The sequence below is a fragment of the Camelus dromedarius genome, chromosome 1 (genome assembly GCF_036321535.1).
Source record: "Camelus dromedarius isolate mCamDro1 chromosome 1, mCamDro1.pat, whole genome shotgun sequence".
Classification (NCBI taxonomy): Eukaryota; Metazoa; Chordata; class Mammalia; order Artiodactyla; family Camelidae; genus Camelus; species Camelus dromedarius.
Window position 1 is genome coordinate 75,221,778 of NC_087436.1, and position 22,976 is coordinate 75,244,753.

The 22,976-nt window shown below is 35.4% G+C and overlaps 1 protein-coding gene across 8 annotated transcripts in view; it reads left to right on the top strand.

Moving 5' to 3' along the window:
• The window catches only part of MRPL1 (mitochondrial ribosomal protein L1), a 77,133-nt gene extending 56,232 nt beyond the window's left edge, over positions 1–20,901 (top strand). For 2 of the 8 annotated variants that reach the window (XM_010983265.3, XM_031432498.2), the window contains 2 exons: positions 7,374–7,455; positions 8,984–10,037. In XM_010983265.3, the coding sequence (XP_010981567.1) occupies positions 7,374–7,455; positions 8,984–9,093 (192 nt within the window). In that variant the 3' untranslated portion in view covers positions 9,094–10,037. Of the gene's footprint in view, positions 1–7,373; positions 7,456–8,983; positions 10,038–10,860; positions 10,921–11,123; positions 17,057–20,046 lie in introns of those variants that run through there. The other 6 variants (XM_031471335.2, XM_031432472.2, XM_031432475.2 and 3 more) reach the window with 6 other exon arrangements.
• Positions 20,902–22,976: the final 2,075 nt, after the last annotated feature.

Sequence of the window (22,976 nt, forward strand, 5' to 3'; positions counted from 1 at the left end):
AAGAGGCAAAATAGGGTAAATAAAACCTCAGCTTTCTGGGCAGAGTGCCGAAAAGGAAAGCCCCAGGGAACTAGAAAATACTAGGGATATCAAGGAGAGGGGGAAACTTAGGAAAGGGACCTCATAAAAATTATGTATTATTAACTCCTGAGGTTGAAATTAATGGAGGTGACAGAGGAGAGAGTCAGAGAACTTGAAGATCGATCATAAAAATTATTCAATCTGAAAAACAGAGATGAAAGATTGGAGGAAAAAAAGAGCATTAAGGCCCTATGGGACAATAACAAAGATCTAAGTTTCATATCATTGATGTCTCAGAAGGAGAAGAGGAAGTATTGTGCAGAAAATTACACAACATTGTAAATCAGCTATATTTTAATTAAAAAAAATAATGGCAAGATTACAGAAAAACTCTCATACATTGATGGTAGGGATACAAAATAGTACAGCTTTTCTAGACAGTTTGCTATTGTCTTATAAAGCTAAACATACATTTACTAGTATGGCCCACCAATTTTACTCCTATAGAGTTGAAACATTTAAAGTCAAATCAAAAGTTACTGTTCACACAAATATCTGGACACAAATATTTATAGGAACTATATTGATAATCATCAGAAGATGAAAAACCGAGCTATCGTTCTGTGTGTGAATGGTGTTTTAAAAAACTCCTCTGGTACATCCATATAATGGAATACTACTCAGTGATGAAAAGAGTATAAACTGTAGATCAACGCAACAACTTAGGACACTCTCAAAAGGTTACGTACTCTAACCTGAGTGAGAGTAATCTCAAAATGTTATATACTGGAACAACATAATTAGTTTGCTAGGATGCATGGTGCTGGTGTTGGTGAGGGTGTGGAGGTTTGTGTCTATCCCTCAATACCAATTGTGAGAATGATTTTTATTTTGTTTCAAGGAAATGTAAAGAAATAAGGTATGCCTTGTCATTTACAGCATCTTAATGGACTGGTTTTGTAATTTAAAATTTCTAAAGTTAAACTAGTTTTTAAATGAGTAAGTAATAACATGCAAATAGTAAAATATTTGAAAAATACTGATAGCATAAGTAAGAATAAAAAATTATTTAAAAATTGCCATTGGTAGATTTTAGTGCTTTTTCACTACTGTTCTTTCTCTGTGCTTTTTTTTTTCCTTCTTCTTGGTATAGAGTAGAAACCTTATTCATTGATCATGGAATGGAGAAGGGAAGGCTTAAGCCCTAAAAACACCTTCTCCCTGAGGGGAGGGAAGTAAATGAATTTTAAGGAGGCAGGCAGGTCATTAGGGCTCTAGGAAAGGGGAGAAGATTGCCAAGGGAACTATCCATGTGTTTTTTTGTTTAGGTAATTGCTAGCATACTATATATTGAGTTTTGTATTTTTTTTCCTTAAATACTTTGTCTTGAATATTTTCCCAAATCATTAAAATTCGTGCAAAGTATTATTTTAATATCAAGCTGTATCATGTGGATATATCATAATTTATATAACCTTAGTCCTTTTTTGGGACATTCATAGATTGTTTCTAATATCTGATTATTATAAATATCATTCCTGTGAACACAAATTCACAACTCATATGCACAGACTAGTCTGTGTATAAATGTGCAACTTTTTGTTGAAAAGTCTGAATTTAGTGGGGTATGAACATGAAGTAGTCTTCTCCATTCCCTGATTCCAAAGTGTGCAGTGTATGATTTGTCTTCTATGTTATGCACAGGCATATTAGGTGGTTCTCATAATTCCGGTAACTGTCAGTAATTAAAAGTGCAGCCTGATCCGATTCAAAACTCCAGTCTCATATCCAAAGATTTTCCTGTCCAGTTTGGAACCAGGCATTTGTGGCTTGTGATCTGAAGTGGGGAGGTCTTATTATGGTTTCATTTACACCTTCTCCCACTCTAGACCATAGAATGCTGCAATGAAATGATTCCGTTCTAAATACCTCACCCCAATCCCTGTTCCAGGCTTAACCCCTCTGCTTAACCAAGGGAATAAGGGAGAAGAGGCAGCTGCCCCTCCTTATCTGCCCACATCTATGGTCCCCTCTTCGGTTGTTGATGCTTCTCTGGCCAGCTGTTATTTGATGTCCTTTAAGCATATGTTCAACCAGCCAGTCTCGTCTGTTGGCGGGGACCCCAGTCTCAACACAGGAGCCTCTTGGAGCCTTCCTCTTGGCCTTCTTCTACTTAGGAGGGTTGTTAATTATGGTGAGAACTTTTTGGTGGCCTTAATTGTTGGCATCTTTCTTTAAAATATAGGGTACTAAGTGGCTCTTTTGTTTTTAGATTTAGGCCCTGGTCATCAGTCCTGAAGAAACTTCCAGAAAAGCCCCATGTAACACCTTGTTTCAAGTGCATATTTTAATTTTATGACATGGTTGACAACGATTGCTAAGCATTTTCCTACTTTTATTTTAAATGGTAGTAGAATTCTTAGCTTGACAAAACTTTTTTTTTTTGCCTCCTCTGCATAGTGGATGCATTATAGGATACCAAAGTCTATCGGTACCCAACAAAGCTTTCTGTTAAACAAAACAAAACAAAAATCTTTTATGCTCAAGCAAAAATTAATGATTACTTTTGCCCATTCATTTTCTCAGACATCCTTTGGTCTATCTTCCAGACCAGGGGTCTGCAAACTGTGGCCTATGGGCCACTTCCAGCTCTCCATCTGTTTTTGTAAGTAGAGTTTTGTTGGAACACAGCTGTAGTCATTCGTCTGTGTATTGTCTGTGACAACTTCTGCACCACCAGCAGAACTGAGTATTTGCAACAGTGACCGTTTAGCGGGCAAAGCCCAAAATGTTCACTGTCTGACCATTTACAGAAAAGGTTTGCCAACTCTTGTTTTACACCCATTCTTTAAAATTCTCTAAAACATAGACCAGTAATACCATTTGTCTGCTTAAAAGCATGAAGTAGCTTCTCATTGTTGACAGAATATATTCTAAAATCTTTAGCTTTACATTCAGATCTTTCTGTTGTGGAGTCTCAAATCATTATATGAAGTTCAAGTTCAGTACTTCCTGTTATTTTTAGTAATGCAACTTGAAGTCTAGAGTTATAAATTGGCAGCCTACAGGCTGAATTTGGTCCCCAGACTTGTTTCATTGAATCAGCATTTAAAAACTGGATGATATCACATAGAAATTTAGATTTCTAGTTATTCTTGACAAGTCAAGAGTTCTGATAAAACTGCCCCCAAAGCCTTCAGTGTAACATTCTGTTAGTGCTGAATGACTTCTGCCCCCTTCCTCTGGAGCAGTGCTCTCCACGTCTGCACAGCTTGTGCCCTGCAGGTCCTGTGTGCATATGCACTCATAGCCAGTCCTCTTCAATCATGTGTGTTTTTACCTGCTCTGGCCACAGTAGGTATTTGAGTTTGCAGCCCTGGGTCTAGGTAAAGTGAGCTGCCTCATGGTCATCTGATCCATCTGTTCTCACATTACCTCATGTTGCTCCTTCTGCCTAGAATATCCTCTTTGTCCTTCAAAACTTTTCATCCTGTAAGACTCAGTTTAAATATCGTCTTTTGAAGCCTTCCCTGTCAAAATCAATCACTTCTTCCTCTACCCTTGTGGCACTTTGTTCATACAATTAAGAGTGGCACCTGTCATGTATTTTAGTGACCAGATGGTAAGCTCCTTGACTGTAAGGTTTATATCTTACTCATCTTTCTGTTCCTAGTCCCCAGCATGTTTCTTGACAAAGAGTGCAGGCCAAGTCAATGTTGCTAAATGGTATACTGTTAACATCTAAAAACTGGGAAGGTAGAACAGGATTCATTAGACAGGAAGAAAAATTCATATTTTTCTCACTTAAATGTATATTCTTTTCCTTTCAGTATTTCACGTAGTTTCCTCTTTTTGTTCCCTTAGTTTATAACAAACTTGTTTATATATTCCAGAAACTGATAACTTCAGTTTTCGTAAGGATTACCAACACTTACCAGCCATGTCCAGAGTCACAAGCTAGTAAGTGGTGGAAATGGAGTTCAAAGTCACATTTCTCTGCTTTTAGAGCTCCTTCACATAGCTCCTGGGCCACTCCTTACCATGTGTGTGCTTTTGAATAAGTTACAAAGTTTTCTAAGTTCTCAGTTTCTAACTGTAAAAGAGGAATGGTAATGGTACCCATCTTCAGGATACTTGGGAAAAATGAATGAGAATGTCCTTGTAATGCTTAGAACAGAGTTTGGCTTAGAGTAAGTGCCCAATAATAGAGCTGCTCAGTCTATTATTATTGCCATTGTTACCAGACTGTCTTCCTTTTTTTGGTTTAAACTGTTAGGAGTCAAGGGAATTAGAAGTATTGGCCCATATGTAGAAACCATATGTCAGACCACCCTTTATATACTCTAAGAACACTGCATTTGGAAGAGATTTTGGAGGTCAGATGTTCTAACAAGTGCTTATCCAAAGCAGCAGTTCTCTCTGCAGTTTCCAGTTAGAGATAAGCAGTCATCTAGAGGCTGTTAGAACATGTACAGTGACAGAAGCTGGCCACTTTAGGAGGAACATGTGATTGTTTAAAAATTACACACACATACTTTGCTTTTCTTTTTTAGTTCTGTCCTCTGTAAAATGTACACAGTTAAGTTGAATCCTTTTTCCGCACTGCTGTCCTTAGTCCTTCGATGTATTTGAGCGGACTTACATCAACACTGATGGCTCTCACAGTGTGGCCCAGGGATCTCTTCTATCTGGGACGCTTTCATCAGGAGCCCTTCTTCTCTCTTCCCCTTCTTTTAAAAGATCTAAGAATTCTTGAAGACCCTAAAAGTGTAGGCTAAAATTTTTGTGTGCCTGTGTGCATTTTTCTAGAATGAGGTTTGATAACCTGAAAAAGGTTTAAGAATCACTGTCTTAGACACTCTAATGGTAACGGCTTGTCCTGCTTATGTCCACATCTGAAAGGGACAAGAAGTGGTTAAGAACCACTGTTTTTTAAGTTTTCTCATAATGATAGAAAGTGATTGAAGACAAAGATTAGGGATCTTTGAAAGAGAATTCGTGGAAAGAGGAAAATCTGAGTTAAAACAAAGAGAGTTCACCTGTATCCACTGAGCCACACCCTGACATCTTTCGGAAGTCTTCCATCTAGTCTGCTTAGGGAATTATTTTTGACATAATATGAATGTTAAGCAGAAGGGAGGATTCAGTATGTCAGTCTTAAAAAACATTTATACTACAGAACAGGGAGTAACTATAATGCCCTGCAGTGGACAATCACTGTAGCTAAATTTAGATAGTATTGTGACTGTTATATATTCAAATATACTTATGAGTGTATACACAAACAGTGTTTTAGTTCAGTATCCCCTTCAAGGTTAACCCATTCCCTCCCCCCAAATGTTTTCCCCTGCTGTACAAAGTCTTATGCTCTGCTGTTGAGAATCTAAAAGACAGTATAGCCACAAATGGTCCTTCTGATCTTTGTGAGACCATAAAATATTATGACATGGAAAAGCACGGTTGGAAGAGCAGAGCAGCTGAGATACAGGCAGAGAAGCTTATAAATGTTGCTTTCCCGAATTATTGCTGGGTCACTTTTGGCCCAAATAAATTTCCTATGCAAGTTTTGATAAAATGCATACATAAATGCATACATTTTTTTGTACATAGCTATCTTGTCATCAGTAGCCAATTGTGTAATTACAGTTATGCCCATAAAATATTAAACTTTTTCATAATTTTACATAATATCTAAAAGAGAAAGTAAAATGAGGTATTATGGCTATAAATATATTTTAAGATTCAGTAGAGGACACAGAGGTGCTAAAATTTGGACAGACGTGTAAACTATTTTTTAAAACAATTTATTTTAAAACTTAATGAGATCATTGAAGACATTTGTTTGGCATTTCTAAAGCATATGTTAGCTTACTGTAGGACTGGCAGTGTAAGTGCAGAAAAGATAGTTACAAAAATCTGAGAAGTTTAGTATGTACATTCTAACAGTACAGCTTGTAACTATTAAAAAAGATACATTGGACATCTTGCTTTTTCTTGTATCTATTGCCTCTCAAATTTAAGGTGGGTATAGGTCTTTAACAAAGGGTAAAGGAACTCCCTAGAGTTGTGGTGGTTACTTCAGTTGATAATAGAAAGAAGGACATTTTGAAGTAAAGTGGAAAATTAAGAAAGGAATGAAAGGACACATGTTGATTGGTACTCTTAGTGTTTTGTTTTCTTTTGTTTATTTTCTTTTTTAACATAGCAAATGTTAGGTGCATTGTCCATGTATGGTGAACCACTTGCTTCAGTGCAAATTAAAGTCTGTAAGGTCTGTGGATTTAATAAGACGAACTAAACATTTCTTTCTTTATTGATTTTTCCTTTGAAAACTCCTACTTGTGGATTGGCATAAAGTAAAAATTCCTCAAGTAACATCCACACCGTCTCATTTAGGGTGTGGTATTGCATCATGCCCAGGCGAGAGTCGAATACATGCTGTCTGATGATGAGCACAGGTTTTTGTAGGAGAAATTCTCTTTATGCTTATGCACCACATTTCTTACTGTGGTCTCAAGAGTCATTGGAAAATAGAATTCTTGTTTGAACTTGAACTCTTACTGTGTAATTTTTGTCAGTAACACTGTTATAAGTTTTATGTGATTTTTTAAAAATTGATTCATTTGGCAAAGTGCAGAATCCTGTAAACATTGGAATGTAATATAACTGATTTTAGCTGATATATTTAAGAATAACATGCATTGAATTTGAATGATAAGCACAAGGCCTTTCCAAAGATGTGTGCTGGGTTTGGGGGTTTTATGAATGGGGTTCATTCACTATGTGTTTACTTACTGTGGTTTTCACTAAGTAGCAGGATAATTGTTATTACAGAGTTAGAGTGTTAGCGTTAACATCTTGAAAATGTCTCTTTGTGAGACGTGTTAGCTGAATGTGTGTAGTCAAGTAGTTTTATTTTGGACTTGGGAAAGCAGTAACTTCTAAACATTTTCTTAGTTTCTTTTAAAAAATAAATCAACAAATAACTTCAAGGGAAAATATTACGAATTCCTTGGGGGTGATGATGTGGGGAGGATGCAGGTAGGGTGTGTATTCTGCCCCAGGATGTGCTTTGGGGAAATCCTTGAATTTCAAGTAGAACAACTTCAAAACACTTTTCTATATGTTCTAAAAAGTCATTAAGTCTTGACATGTAAAGACACGTGAATGTAGCATTCTAAAAGAAGAGTAATTGAAGTTCTTTTCTTTCACAGTGGAGTCTCTTAATAGATGATGTGCTTTAGTTGAATTTTGAAAAAAAAACCTGCCTGGAGTAAGTACTGATACAGCTACCAAAACTTGTAATATCATCCTCTTGAACATCATTAATGTTGTATATCCTTTTCTTTCAGCTGGATATGTCAAGTGACCAGATAGCTGCCAATCTGCAAGCAGTTATCAATGAAGTTTGTAGGCAGAGACCACTGAATCTGGGTACGTGGTTCGCTGGGGTAGGCTTCCCTATAGCCCTGTGATACGTGAAAAATGTAAAATATTAAGAAAACTATCCAGTTAACATGCAACTACAGTAACAATGAAATTTCCAGGGATTAAAGAAATAAAATTTATTTCTCCAAAGGATTCCTAATTAACTTATTAACAAGTTGTAGTTATTTAGACAGGAGAGCTCTTTAACATTAATAAGGAATGCATCCTAAAGCCTTTGTAAATTCCCACATTATTTCTACCATTAAATGTAATAAAGTCTGAAAGAAAACTGTAACTGATTGCCTTAAACTTACAGTGGTGTTTAAGTAGAAGCTAAAATCATTTATGAGATAAATGCTGTTTTGAAGCCAGACCATTTACTTTGTCACTGGTACTAGTGATTGGCTTCTTTAACCTTACTTATTTTAGAAAGGAAACAAGGTTTTTCATTATGTCATGAGAATCACTCTTTATATACTGAGTAATTCACAGAGAACAGTGAAACTTGGTCAAGATGTGGAAGCTGGGTCAGGCCAGGAACACGTCTAGTACCCACTGCATTACCTGCCACGCACAGGCCTTCCTCAGGCAAACGTGTTCTCTCGTGGCTGGTTGAAGCCACGCGAGAGTCCATTACCCTCAACTGACTGTGCACTTACAGGTTTGCCATTATAGGATAGGGATCAGTTATGTTTAGTTTTATAATCCAAGTATATAATTAAAACACAGCCTTAAGCTATAAGCTATTTTTAACCTTCTTTTGGAGTTAAACACACTGGTGAATAAACACCTCATTTGTTATATCTTCTTGCCATATCTTGCCTAGATATGACCATAATATTAGTGATTATACGTGTATGGATTCTTAAATTTTATGGAGAACTTTGATTGCAGCATAGGATCCTCTGAGCCTATAGCAGGAGTAGAATGATGGACAGTAAATCTCTACAAGCAATTTAGTTATCCTCTCTTTCCCACTTATCTTTTTTTTTTTTTTTAAATGGAAGTGCTGGGGATTGAACCCAAGACCTCATGCATTCTAAGCAGGTACTCTACCCACCCCCCTTTGCCATTTTTAATGAGGTCCCTTAACACTGTTCTTATGAAAAGCCTTTTGATTTTTAAGGAATTTTACTAAATGTTTGGTAACACAGAGGTAGCATCTGTGCTGGCTGTTTTAAATAAATATTTAGCATCTTGTCACCAAATGTAAATATCACCACCTGCTCCCTTCACTGTTGACTTGGCAATAAAATAAATTTTAGGTGATCACCTTCTGGAAGAGAGCAATGAATTATTAGTAAATACGTGTAGTTTCAGTGATAAATGTCTAACGTTCTAGAGTACAGCTTGTTTGACTTCTACTCTAGAAATTAAATGGTCTTCCATTTGTTATAATTCAAAATAATAGTTCAGTTATATGAGTACTTTTCAAGTGAAAATATATGAGACCTTATAGTTTCTTGTTTTATGTTTGCATTTGCTCATTAGGTATCTCTGTCAAATAAAATGAGAATTGATTCTTTGTTTTCAGGACCCTTTGTGGTACGTGCTTTCCTTCGAAGTTCAACAAGTGAAGGTTTGTTACTAAAGATCGAGCCGTTGTTGCCTAAAGAAGTAGAAACCAAAGAAAGTAACACATAAGCTGCCTAAATGTGTTGCATTGTGAAATTATTTTCAGTGGATCAAGAAGCAACAAAGAAAATTATAAAACTATAATTTCTATGTTTTGTGTCTTGTTATTTCTTGATCATCATACTTGAAAGTGAATTTTAACACTGGGAAATCTTACAGTGCTTTCAAAAATAAGAAAATAAAATTTACTGTGTCTGAACCTACCTTTTAGATCCTGTTAAATTTTCTTCATGGAATTCAGATTCTACATGCTGATAATTATAGCAGCAATTTCTAGCTTAATAACTTTCCCTTGAGAGCCATACCATCTGAGGGAAAAGTAACATCCTCAATTCCCATAAGACAGAGAATAGCAGGAATCATGAGCTATGTCACAAGTATGACTATTTTCTAAAGAAAAATGTGGAAAATGTTCATTCTAAAAAATTCTACCTGTCATTTGTGATAGCATGAATATAGAAAATGACTAAGTCATTAAAACTGGTGGTGGGAAATCTTGTTTTTCTCTTAGGAATCAATTAATAGTATTTATATTTTTTGTAATAGCAATAGTGTATATTTTAATGGTGCTTTGCACAAGGCACTGTGTATAGTGATTTCATATACTTCATTTGATCCTGAATTCCTCTGCTTAATAACAACTTGTCAGTGTTTGCTGAATGAATATCCAATGAGATAGATAAAACAGCTTAACTTATTGATGAAGAATCAGGCTAAGTTCAAGTGCCAGTTTGCAATCTGGTGTTGGTCCTTAAGTGTTCACTGGTATGTGACAAAATGAAAAAAGTAAGGATAATTTTGGCATGCAGTTGCCCACTGTCCTTTCTTGGGAATGATTTCCGTTACTCTGAGACTTCTTCCACTTTTTTGGGGATGTTCAAGGGCTTTTTCTTGTATGAAATAATAGTGCTGATAAATTTGTTGGTAGATTTTAATAAAACTTTATAAAGATATTTTGATGGCTCCATGTAGGTCTCTCAATTGTTTATGAAATTTCAGTGGTCTGAGAAGTCTAAATGACTGTAAATAACCATTGTACTCCACTAAGCTTTTTTCCCCACAGGAAAATTAAAATTCAAAACTATTTACTAAAAACCACTGTAAAATTAACTACAAAGCAGTAACCGCAGTTACCTTATAGTGAGTGTCTACCACTGTCTTATGCTTCATATGCGTCCTCTAATTTTACCCTCACAAAGATTCAGTGAGGAGGGTGGTACTCCCATTTTATAGATAAGGAAATTGAAACTTGTGTGAGGTCCCTTAAATGGCAAACTAAGATTCAAACCTACATTTGTCTGATTTTAAAGCCTCTTCTCTTAATCATTAGGCTATTTTACCTCCTTTTTATATATTCTAAGATAAATTAAACTGTTGAACTGAACAGTTTAGAAAATTTTAAATATTGAATAATTACACTTCAGTTTCTTGGTATGTCTAGTTATATGGGGTTCTGGCATAACTTGATGTCAAGAAAGTAGAAATAAAAGGGTTGGAGGAATGGGATGAGAAAAGAGCAGAAAAAATATCTACTTGTTTCCCACAGTTTCGGTCTTCTGAAAGTGCACTGATTAATTGTTATTTAAAGAGCCTAATTCAAAGAGTAGAAACTTATTGTGTTCATAGATTTTCTTCCGATTAATAGAATAAGTATACTCTTACTAAAAATTTTAGAAACACTAATAAATATAAAAAAGTAAATCACTCAGAATCCTACTGCTCAGATAACCAGTATTAATGTTTTGGTATTTTCCATTATCTTTTTTCAATTGACAGACAGAGACAGAGAGAGATACAGAGAAACAGAGAGAACATGCACACACATGATGTTATAAAGTAAGCATTTCCCTATATTATTTAAAATCTCATATGAAAAGCATTACTTTAATGGCTGAGCAATATTTCATCCTGTTGATGCTCTAATTTATGGAATTATTTCCCAGTTGTTGGGCATTTAACTTGTTTTCAGGTTCCACTCTGCCTTTGTTATTTACCATGCTTTGGAGAAAATACTTGAGCATAATTTTGTTTTCCTCTAGATTTCTACAAGTGACATTCCTGAGTTAAAAGGTATGATGTGGCCAAAGGTATAAATTATGTCTTAGAAAGGTGCCTTTTTGAGCAGAACAAACCAGAACAAGGAAATATGGTTGGAAAACTTGCTCTGGGCAGGAACATTCCAGGGTCTTATTAACTGGTCTATGAATAAATTATTCCCTAACCTCCCATTAGAGCATTTTTCCTATTGGCTGACTAGAACTAATGTTGAGTGCTCCTAATAGTATGCTTCTGGAAAAATAGGAGAATTGCACTAGGTTACTCTTCATGTAAATCTCTTTCTCTTTTGTATTATTAATGTATTTTATTCTTTCTTAGAAAACAATAAATTAAAATCTTATAGTTAAAAAGAGTAAAAAGTTTAAAAATACATATTAAAATACTCGTGATTCTCAAACGTTAGCCTGCATCGAAATCACCTAGAGGGCTTGCAAGCACAAATTGCTGGGTTCCAGTTAGCAATCTGGAAAAAAAGTTGCAGATTTACATTTCTAGCAAGTCCCATTGCCAAACCCAAGTTTGTGTGCCCAACGACACGCAGTGAGACCAGACAAACTGAAATTTCAGAGTTTGAGCAGAGAAGGGTTGATTTGCAAGGGCTGAGCAAGGAGAACAGGCAGCTAGTACTTCAAAAGCCCAAATTTTCTGATTGTGTTCTAAGAGGTGTTTGAATAGGCAAAACTTTGGGGGGGAGGACTGCAGGATGTGTGACCTTTCTCTGATTGGTTGATGGTGAGGTAACAGGGTGATGTCCCAGGAACTTCAACCATCAGCCTTCCAGTTCCAACCAATCTGAGGTCCACCTGCTTATGCTCAGCCTGAAGTTGCTGTCCTCCACCTGTACTGGGGCCTTAGTTCCTGTGGAAGAACTATCAGATTGTTATGTGTATCCCTTGAGGAGGAACCAGGACCCTGCCCCACTTCTGCACTATTGTTTCTTGACTACCTTTCCTTTGTTTCTACATTCCCTCACTCTTCTAGTTAATAACTGTTTGAATATGCCCTTTGGAACTCAGAGAAGGTCTAGGAGTCTGAAAACTTCTTCAGCAGACAAGAAATGGGGGACCCAGAAAAGCATCTGTACTCGGGAGGGCCGCATAGGGCCCTGTTCAGTTTTGCTCCCAGATGATGATGATATTGCTGGTCCAGGGACCACACTGAGAACCACTGGTATTTACAAATGGATCTTTTAAGCCTTGATTAAAAAATCTTTGGTATCAGCATCAATTTATTTTAAAATTCAACTGATAATTCTGATGCAGCAGGGTTGAGAATCACTGGTATATGCAATTAACCAAGTTATAAAAGATGAAAATTTGTAGTAAAAGTCAAGATTTTAAAAGGCTGAGGTGGAGAAAAATAATGCACTGAATTTAAGAGCCAGGACTGGTTTCTAGCTTTCTGGTCTATCCCTATGTGTAAACAGTGTAAATTCCTTTGGGAAAATAATTCAAAATCTGAGATTTTATATAAAACAAGGACATCATAAGATAATCACCAGTGTACTTTCTAACAAAAATTTTGTGATATACCTTTTTTAGGTGGCATTTCATGTTGTTAGAAATGATGTGCTATAACATTTACTAATATAAACATATATATAAACATAAATTTAATGGTATTACTTAGCATTATCTTGTTAAAGACCAAGTGCTTGAGGTGAGATGGGGACACCTATACAATAGTGATTGTTTAATAGCAAGTCGTTAATCACAGTGTTCAGTAGGTGGCAGTAAAACCTTTCATAAATGTGTGCTTACTGGTAAATACTTGTTTTCTTTATAGAGTCCTTGGAGCTTTGTTTATTTGTTAATTTTTTTTTTCCTTTTTCTGTTTTGGGCATGTTACAGAGGTCGCTTTAGTTGTCACTCTGTAATCATTTTTAGAATTAAATTCGTTTCTGTTTTAACTTTCATTATAGATTTTTCAAATATATAGAAAAAAAGAACTTGCTTTTATTAACCACTCAGCTTCAGCAATTACCAACATTACGCTCTTGTTCTAGTTATATCTATCCCTTTCGTCCACATACTACTCTCCTGCTTGTCCTCCTCCTTGCTAGAATAATTAAAAGCAGGTCCCATATATCATATCACTCAACCTGTAAGAGTTTTAAGAGTAATCAAGCTATAATTAACAAGAAGATTTTAGGTCCATTTTTCAGAACCCATTGTTTTTGTGTTCTGCTCTGGCTGTTGAAGGCATTTAAGTTTTTTGGACTGCATTTTTTGCATAATGGGCAAAACACCTATTCCTAGTGCTTTGAGAAGTTAGAGTACATAGTAAAATAATTAGCCACAAAAGGTTGTATATAAATGTCAATACTTTAAAAAACAAGAAGGAAGAAGTTAGTATCTTCCGTTAAATTGTTTTTGAATCAAAATATAAAATTAGAAATATAACTATTATAAAGAATAGGTTGAAGTAATATTCAATTTTCATGTGAAGATATCGAAAGGAATAAAAAGTTTTACTGTATTTTATTAAAAAAATAGAAGCACATTAAATAAAGTAAGCAAGTAAAGAAAGGAAGAACACAAAGAATTTAAAGGAAACAATGACCCATAATTCCTTGAATAAGCACTTAACATTTTGTTATACTTTCTTTTTTCCTTCTTCCCGGTGGAGGCCTCCTTTTCCCTCGGAAGTAACATGGTTGTGACCATGTTGGGCCTAGAGTAGGATGGGAGATACCTTGGCTTTGGAGGTTTCCCATGCTTCCAACTCTTTAGTCACTTTTATTTGAAAAAAGCCAACCAAAAGCAATTTTCAAGTATTTGCTAAATGAAAGGCCTAAGATTTTCTGTATCTCATTATATCTTACATAAAACTTTATAACATTGTTTCCCAAATTGGTACTTTACTGAAAATTAATTTATATGAATTTTAAATTAAATAGAATAACCCAGTGTTTTCCAAAGGGCCACAAGTATACCATTAGTGGCAAGAAATACCAAGAAATGAATTTCGATGGTAAATGAACCACATCTTAAAATTAATAGTTAAGAATGTCTCTGATATATTATCGGAAAATAGGACTAGCACGTGAAGACTGTGATTTCCTGGATATCATTGCCTAGGATGATATTGCCAAGGTGATTCTTTGTAAAGTCTATTTTAGAATGTTAAGTAAATTTTATTAATATATAAATTATATAAACTGCTTTCCAAAGTGGTTATACTGTTTTGGATTCCCTCCAGTAATGCTTAAGGGTCCCAGTTTCTCCACATGCTTGTCAACACTCGGAACTGTCTTTTTTATTATAGCCATTCTAGTGAGTGTGTAGTAGTCATACATGTTTTAATTTGAAAATTAAATTTTTTTTCCTAGCAAAATTTCTTTTGCTAAGAAAATATTTGGGGATAAGTTACAGTTTTAAATGTGTGCGACTGGGAAGATGGAGTATGTTTATACTGTGAAGCTCCAGAAGTAGAGGTAGAACTAACATAGTCTTTATAGAGAAGCAAATTCTGGCAAAAAGTTAAGCCAGAGTTAAGTGCTATGGACTCTTGCAAAGTTGTAGTGACTTTTTATTGAATGTATTTACATCCAGGTGTGTCAGTGTTCCCTCAGGTACAGTTAACAGAAATTAAAGAGGAAATGTAATATAAGTATATAGAATGATTCACAGAATCTAAGGAAAACTTCATCAACTGGTACTTGATTGGATAGGATGCACCCAGCTTAAGAGATCTAAGCAGCAGGAACCAATGGGCAGCTTCCTTAGAGAGCTGTTGTCAAAGTGAATCAGCTCTGTTGTTTGACCCTCTGTTACTCAAGATTTAAATTTTAAGAAGAGAGAGTCTGCTTGGTCTAGTTTAGTCTAAACGCCCACTCCTTGGTTAGGAGAAGGCAGAATTGATCATCTCACCAGAATTGCATGCAGTAGGGTAGAAGAAATTGCCCAGAGCAATACTGAAATACCTTTACCAAAAGAAGGGTGTTAGGCAGGCAAGACCAATAGATGCCCAGTATGCCAGGTCACTACCTCTGATGAATGCCTAGGAAGAATTAGTAGCAATGGTAGGAAGGTCAACAAATCTCTAAGAGTCACTCATTCCTTGAATATTTATTAAATATCTCCATCTATGATTTCTATAAATCAATAACTATTTCTTTGAACTAAAAGTATTTACTTTGTTACTCTAAAAGTATTTTTATGTACATAGCAAATATTCTTTGAATGCAAAAATAATGTTGCCCATTTATTGTTTTGGAGGGGAGAAATGTCAATTTCATTTTATTAAACATAAATAGAAAGACATGAACAGATTCCCATGGAAAAAAGATTCAATCAGAACAAAACTTCTGTGATTCTCACTCAGCCTCCCTGGTGGCTCTGTATGGATCATCTATGCTTGTACAAGTTATGTTCCTGCATTTACACAGTTGACTGCCTGTTGGCATGTGTAAGTTTTTCATATTTAAAAACAGATGGTATGAGCAAGTAGTGCTTTAAGGTAGTTGCTAAAATAGTATCGTGACTAAGAGCATGGACCCTAGAGACAAGCTGAGGATTCAGGCTCTAGCTCTGTGGCGTAGCTGTACATTGTTGGTGTTGCCCAACATCTTTTATTGACTTACAGCATAAGTTCAGAAATGGGGATTCAGCCTGATGAGTTTTCCCAAAGTGAGCATGTACCTCGTGTATGGATCAAAAAGTAGATAATACCAACACTTCAGGAACCCCGTTGTTCCCTCCTTGAAAACTGCTCCCATTCAGGTAACCACTACCGTGACTTCTAAGGCCATATATTTCTTATTCTTGTTTTTAAACTTTACCTAATGGAATAATAATTACTATATGTATTTTTGGGCTGAGGTCCAGGTTCATTCAATATATTTATGAAATTCATCCGTATTGAGTATATTTGTATTTTGTTCAATCTCATTGCTGTTTAATATTCCATTGTGTGAATGTACCATGATTTATCCATTCTACTGTTGATGGACATGTGGATCCTTTACAGCTTGGAGTTTTACAAATAATGCTGTTATGAATATTCTTATACATGTCTTCTGGTGAAGTTTTAGGGCTATTACAAGTAATGTTACTTATTAACATTCTTTTTCACTTCTTTTGGTGAACATATATATGCATTCTGTTAGATATACACCTAAGAGTGAAACTGCTGGATCATGTTAGGTATATATTCATATTTAGTAGATAATGCTTTGCAATTTTCTGAAGTAGTTGTACCAATATAACTTCCAACAGTATATATAAGAATTCCAACTAAATCATATCTTCGCCAATAATTGGTTTATCTTTTTCATTTTCACCATTTTTCTGAATGTGACATTGTCCAGTAATTTTTGAAGAGTAAAAAATCCCATTAGTGAGGGAGACAGAATTTAGGATATCACTCTCCACTGGCTACAGTTGGCTCTTAGGTTGGGTGGAAGCCTGGTTGGGCACACCTGTCCTAGGAGTGAGGGGGTGTTGGCATGTCAGTTCCTGAGTTTTCTTCTAGGGCTATTTCCAAGCCTGGCTCTTGCAGGCTCTCCCCTGCCCCAGCCCAGGCCTGCCCTTCTCCACTATCCCCTCCCTGCATCTGGGCCCACATACCCTTTGGGAAAAGGGAGCACCTGAGAAACAATACAGGGGCTTGTCTCTTGAATCTTGGCCACTGGTCTGGGCAGAGACTGGAGTGGGAGCCACAAGGGTCAGATAGTTTTCCCAGGAGAAGCCCTGTGCCTTCTTTCCTCCCAGGGTCACCATCTTCCTGGCTCCTCCTGCCTGTGCCCTCTTGGGCCTCCCAGCCCCGTATGTCTTCACTGCTGTTTGTATTAAAAGCCTCTGTTTTATTCCTGTCCAAAAAAAAAAAAAAATTATATGGTGATCTAGAGTTTTATGGGATTTATGAAATAACTTTTTTGTTAAAAAAAATTAAAAGAAATGGAAGAAATCAATTATTTTCTGACTCTAACAAGTTACTGTCTTCTGGGGGAGGGATTAATTTTGTTTGGATTATCCTATATAATAAAGTGCCCTCCGTCAGACTCTAGACCCTGGTTTTGAACATTACCCACTCTATATCTAAGTCCCGTGTTCGGTAAAATTGGGTGTATAACGTTTTAAAATTACTGTTTCTGACGTATTATGCAATTTCAAGTATTACTATTCTTAACCTAGATCGGGGACTACAGATTCATGGTTCACATTCCATCATCCCCCATTTCCAACCAGGCAGATTATGACAGATGGTGTGACTCACAGAATGCTTTGCCGCTGATTTCTGTGTGGTCTCAGATTTTTTCCCCTCAATATAGCCCGCCACATAGTCACCCTGTTGAACAAAAGTGTGATGGAAAATTAAAACACTCTTTTCATCCTGTACCTCAAGGTATGAGGTGATCAGCTGAGTCTTAACATTTTCTCAAGTATTGCCATTGTTAGTTGGCCCTGTGTAAGACAGACAGAAATGTGACTCATTCTTAGAAAGGGATCATTTAAATCTATTCCTTAGTCATGCTGACTAAGGAGCTGGCTTACTTTTACTTTATTCTTGTTTAGTTTAAAAAATTTTGTTTTCCTTTCTATTTTAGTATGTAATTGATTTTTTTTTTCATTTGGGACCCAGAAAAATTCTGAGAAGTTTGCTGCAGCTTCATAGGTCAAAGTAAGTTAGAGAAAATGATTTGAAAGAGGAGGAAGGATGATAAAGACACAGGGTTACACATGAATGCTGACAGTTTTGGGGGTTGGGGGACCTTTAAAGGCCTATCTGGTCTATTTGGTATTGATTATGATATGATATGTATTGATTATAGCTTGTCACTTGAAATTAAAATTAAAAGTAATTTATGGTAGTGAATTACAAGTAGCATTTTTCAGAGTGGCAATTTAAAAAATGAGTTGCTGCTTCTAAAATTTTGGCCAAGATAAGATGATAAAGCTGATGATTAAAACCTAAGATAAAAGACAATTAAAACCTGAGGGGAATAAAGAAGGAAGGAGGGTTGGATGACAAAATAAGGGTTTAGTGTTATAGATGAAACCAGGAGATAAGTTTTAGCAGTAGTAGATTATGCTAATGTCATATTCTCAGCTTCAACCCTTACTGAGTATGTTACTTTGAGCATTCACTTGCCTTGTGAGCCTTAATCTTTTTGGCTGTAGCATAATCATAAGAAAGGTCACCTTTATTAACTCAAGAGTGTTGTGAAGACTAATCAGGTAATATAAATGAATTACTTTATAAAGTTAAGGTCCAATCAGCTGCTGTTATTATAAATACTAGAACAATCCGTGAGCCTCAACACATAAATAGCTCAAACTAGATTACAAAAAAAATTCTAGCTTTCCTTTTCTGCTCATAATGGAGTAACATATACCAGACTTGCCCTCTACCTGTGAACACCTAGAAAAGTGGACAAAATACATGAAGCAACTCTGTTCTGACACTGGAAAACATGCAGTACAGGACTGTACTCTCTGAATGGATGGGGAAAAAAGAGTCATGCGAAAGCCTCAGCATTCTGCCTGGTGTCACTTTCTAGACCCTGCATAGGAAAAGGGAAACCAAGGGAAGCATGGCAGTCTCTGAATAGAAGACACTGAGACCAGATTTGGGGAAGGCTGTGGCAGCTTCAGTTTGTGAGGCATGGCACCAGAGATAGAAGAGCTGTGCCTAGAAGCTCCAGGAATCTGCAGGAGGGTTTCACTGAGACTTTTCCTGTGTGCTAAAGTGCACATGCATAGAGTGAAATGCCACAAGGCTAGACTAAAAGGAGTTACTGAGGAACTATAAGTTGAACAATTACCAGAAGTTACATGTAGCTAAGAGACATTTGAGTTTTGACCACCAGAGTGGCAGGACCTTATTGAAAATCGTGGGCATTCAGTAGATAGCCCAGGTTGTACCTTCGAATCGGGTTAAAAGAGCTCTAGAGTAAAGGCTACTCTGGACCACCAATGACAAATTAAAAACAGTCTCAAAGGATCAAACTGATTGGCTAGTAACTTAACTGCCAGTCAAATTCAACACTCTTTGAATGCAGAAGCAAAATACAGAATTTTAAGAACACAGCATTTATGGTGTTTGGTACCCAATAAAAATTATGACATACAAATAAGCAGGAAAATGAGGGGAAAAAATAAATCAATAGAGACTGACTCCAAAGTTATGGAGATGAATGAAGTAGCCGATAAGGGCTTTAAAAACAACTATGGTAAATATGTTCACAAATACAATGGAACACATGAGCATAATGAGGAGAGAAATGGAAGACATTTAAAAAAAGAGAAAGGGAACTTCAGGGCTGCAGTGCAATTTAGAAATGCAATATCTGAATGGAAAATTCACCTATGGGTTTAGCTGATTAGACACCACAGAAGAAAAGAAGTGTGAACTTGAAGATACTGCAATAGAAACTATACAAATTGAGGTACAGAATGAAAATAACAATAGTAATTAAAAGACCAGATCCTTAGTGACTGAGAATTATTCAAAGTGATCTAACATGGATAATTGGAGTACCTGAAAAGGGCAGGCGAGAGGAGCCTGAAAATATATTTGAAGGAATAATGGCTTAATTTTTAACAAACAGGATAAAAATTATGATTTCTAAATCTAAGAAAACAAATTCCAAGTTGGATAATTGAAAGGAAAACTATTCTAAGGCATATTATATTCAATTTGTTGAGAACCAGTGATAAAGTAAAACTCTTAAAAGCAGCCAGAGGAAAAAGAAACATTAAATACAGGAGTGCCAAGGTAAGAATTACTGATGATTTCTTGTCAGAAATAATGCAAGGCAAACAGGGAATGGAATGATAATTTTAACATGCTTAAAAAAAAGTTAACTTAGGGTTCTGTTAAGTGAAAATAACCTTCAAAAATGAGAACAACATAAAGATGATTTTTTGACAAATAGAAGCACAGTGAATTTATTTTCAGCAGACCTGAATTACAAGAAATGTTAAAGGAAGTCCTTTGGAGGAAGAAAACTGCTATCAGTACAAACCCACTTCCATACAAATGAATGAAGAATGCCAGAAATGGTAAATATGTGGGAAAATACAAAAATGCTTTCCTAATTTTTATCATTTCTTTAAAAAATAACCTTTTTAAAAGCAAATGTAATAACTGTGTGTGGTGGGGTTTATAACAATTTGAAGTGAAATATGAAATAGCACAAATGGTGTGATATACATGGCTCATTTCAGTTGGGTGTAGTTTTCTGTATTCATCTAGTATTTTTAGTGGATGTAATCACATGTGAAATCAAAAGTCAAGTTAATATTAAAATTTTTTACTATTGTGTTGGAACAAGTTTGCATTTTCAAAAACAAGCATTGTTGAAGAACTGACTATATAGTTCACTGAGTATGACATAAGTTTACATCCATGTGACCATGATGAAAATCAAGGTACAGAACATTTCCCTTACCGCCCAAAGATTAGTTGTTCAGTTTGTACTGATTTTTGCCTTCAGCTCCAAGCAACAATAAATTTGTGTTCTGTCACTATAGTTTTGCTTGCTGTGGAATTTCACATGAATGGATCAAACACTGTGATATATATGTTTTAACACTTTAAAATTCATCCATCTTGCTGCATGTATCAATAGAGCATTTTTTGTTTTGCTGAAATATTTTCCATTGTATAGATATACCAAATGTATTTATCCATTCATTCACCTGTTGATGGATATTTGTGTTGTTTCCATTTTCTGGCTATTATGAATAAAATTTCTATGAACATTAATGTACACGCCTTTTTTGGTGGACATTTGCTTTCTTCTCCCTTGAATAAATAATGGAACTGCTAGGTCCTATGGTAAGTAACAGCTTTCATAAGAAACAACCAAACGGGTCTCCAAAGTGGTTGTACCATTTTATACCCCCACCAGCAATGTCTGAAAGTTGAAATTGCTTCATATCCTCCGGAATACTTGGATTTTTAATGTTTAATTTTAGCTCTTCTAGTGGGTGTGTAGTGGTTCTCATTGTGATTTTAATTTGCATTTCCCTGGTGACTACTAATGTTGAGCTTCTTTTTATGTGCTAATTAGCTATTCTTCTATCTCCTTTGGTAATTAGTACAAAGTATCTATTCAAATCTTTTGCCCTTTTGAAAAATCAGATTCTTTGTCTTCTTATTGAATTGTAAAGGTACTTTATATTATCTGGTTTCAAGCCCTTTGTCAAATATATGTGTTGAAAATATTTTCTTCCAGTTGAGGACTGACTTCATTTTCTTAGTTGTATCTTTCAAAGAGCAGAATTTTATTATTTTAAAGTCTATTTTATAATTTTAAAGTCTATTTTATTGATATTTCTTGTATGGTTAGTGCTTTCTATGTCCTAATATATCTTTCCCCTCATAAAAGTTGCAAAATTTTTCTTCTGTATTTTCCTCTACTACATTTCTTTTATAAGGTTAATAAGTTAAATCCAACTGCCCCAGCACCATTTGTTAAAAAGACCGTCTATTTCCCTAGACTTGGTATCTTGGTCAAAAATTTATTAACCATATATGTGTGGATCTATTGTTGAACTCTCTATTTTGTCCCACTGATCTATTTGTCTTTCATTATATTAATACCACACTGTCCTAATAACTAATTTTTGGTAAGTGTTAAAGTCAGAAAATGTAAGCACTCCAACTTTGTTCTTTTTTAAAAAATTTGTTCTGGCTGTTTTAGGTCATTTGTATTCCTATAAAAATTTTAGAATCAACTTGTCAATTTCTACAAAAAGGGTTTCTGGGATTTTGATTGAGATTTCATTGAATCTATATTCTAATGTAGAGAGAACTGGTACCTTAATAATACTGAGCCTTCTTCCATGACCGGTACATCTCTCATCTTACTTAAATCTTCTTTAATGGCTCTCAGCAAGTTTAAGGAAATTCCTTTCTATGCCTAATTTGCTGACAATTTTTGTTGTTGTTGTTCATGAGTAGGTGATAAATTTTATCAAGTGCTCTTTCTGAATCCATGTAGAGAACCATGTGGACTTTCTTTTTTAGTCTGGCTTATTTTCCAAAGGTTAGACCAACCTTCCTTTACTGGGATAAATCCCCCTTGGTCATGATGCATTATCCTTTTTATATGTTGCTCATTTTGATTTGATAATATTTTATGAGGAGCTTTTCTGACTAGGCTCAGGAGGGAGATCAGTTTTAATTTTCTTTTCTTGTAATAGCTTTACTTTGGTATCAGGGTAATGATGAACTCATACTGAGTTGAGTAGTCCCTCTATTTTCTTAAACTTTCTGTGATACAACTATTATGTCTTCCTCAAACGTTGGATACAATTCACCAGTCAGTGCATCTGTAGCTAGGGTATTTTTTTGTGGGAAGACTGAAGTCATTAATTCCATTTATTCAAATGATACCGGGCTATTCAGATATTTAATTTTGTGTATGTGTGCCAGCTTTGGTTTTGTAAATTTTGGCTAACAAGGACTTGCTCTGTTTCTTCTAAGTTGTCAAATTTATTTCAGTAAATATGTTTAGTATATCCCTTTATTATTCTTTTAGTATATATAGAATCTATGGTGGTATGCTTCTTTGATTTCTATACTGGTAATTCATGTCTCTGGGCTTTTTTTTCTTGATTCTTCTAAGCTAGTTTATTTTATTGATCTTTTTAAAAAGTTAGCTTTAGATTCATTGATCTTTCTCTTTGTGCATTTTATTTTTAATTGGAATTTTATAGCAGCTTTATTAAGATATAATTCACATCCCATATAATTCACCCACTTAAAGTATAGATTCAGGGTTGTTTGCTTGTTTTGTTTTTTTAGTGTATTCAGAGTTGTACAACCATCACCATAATGAATCTGAGAACATTTTCATAACCCCAAGAAGAAATCTATCC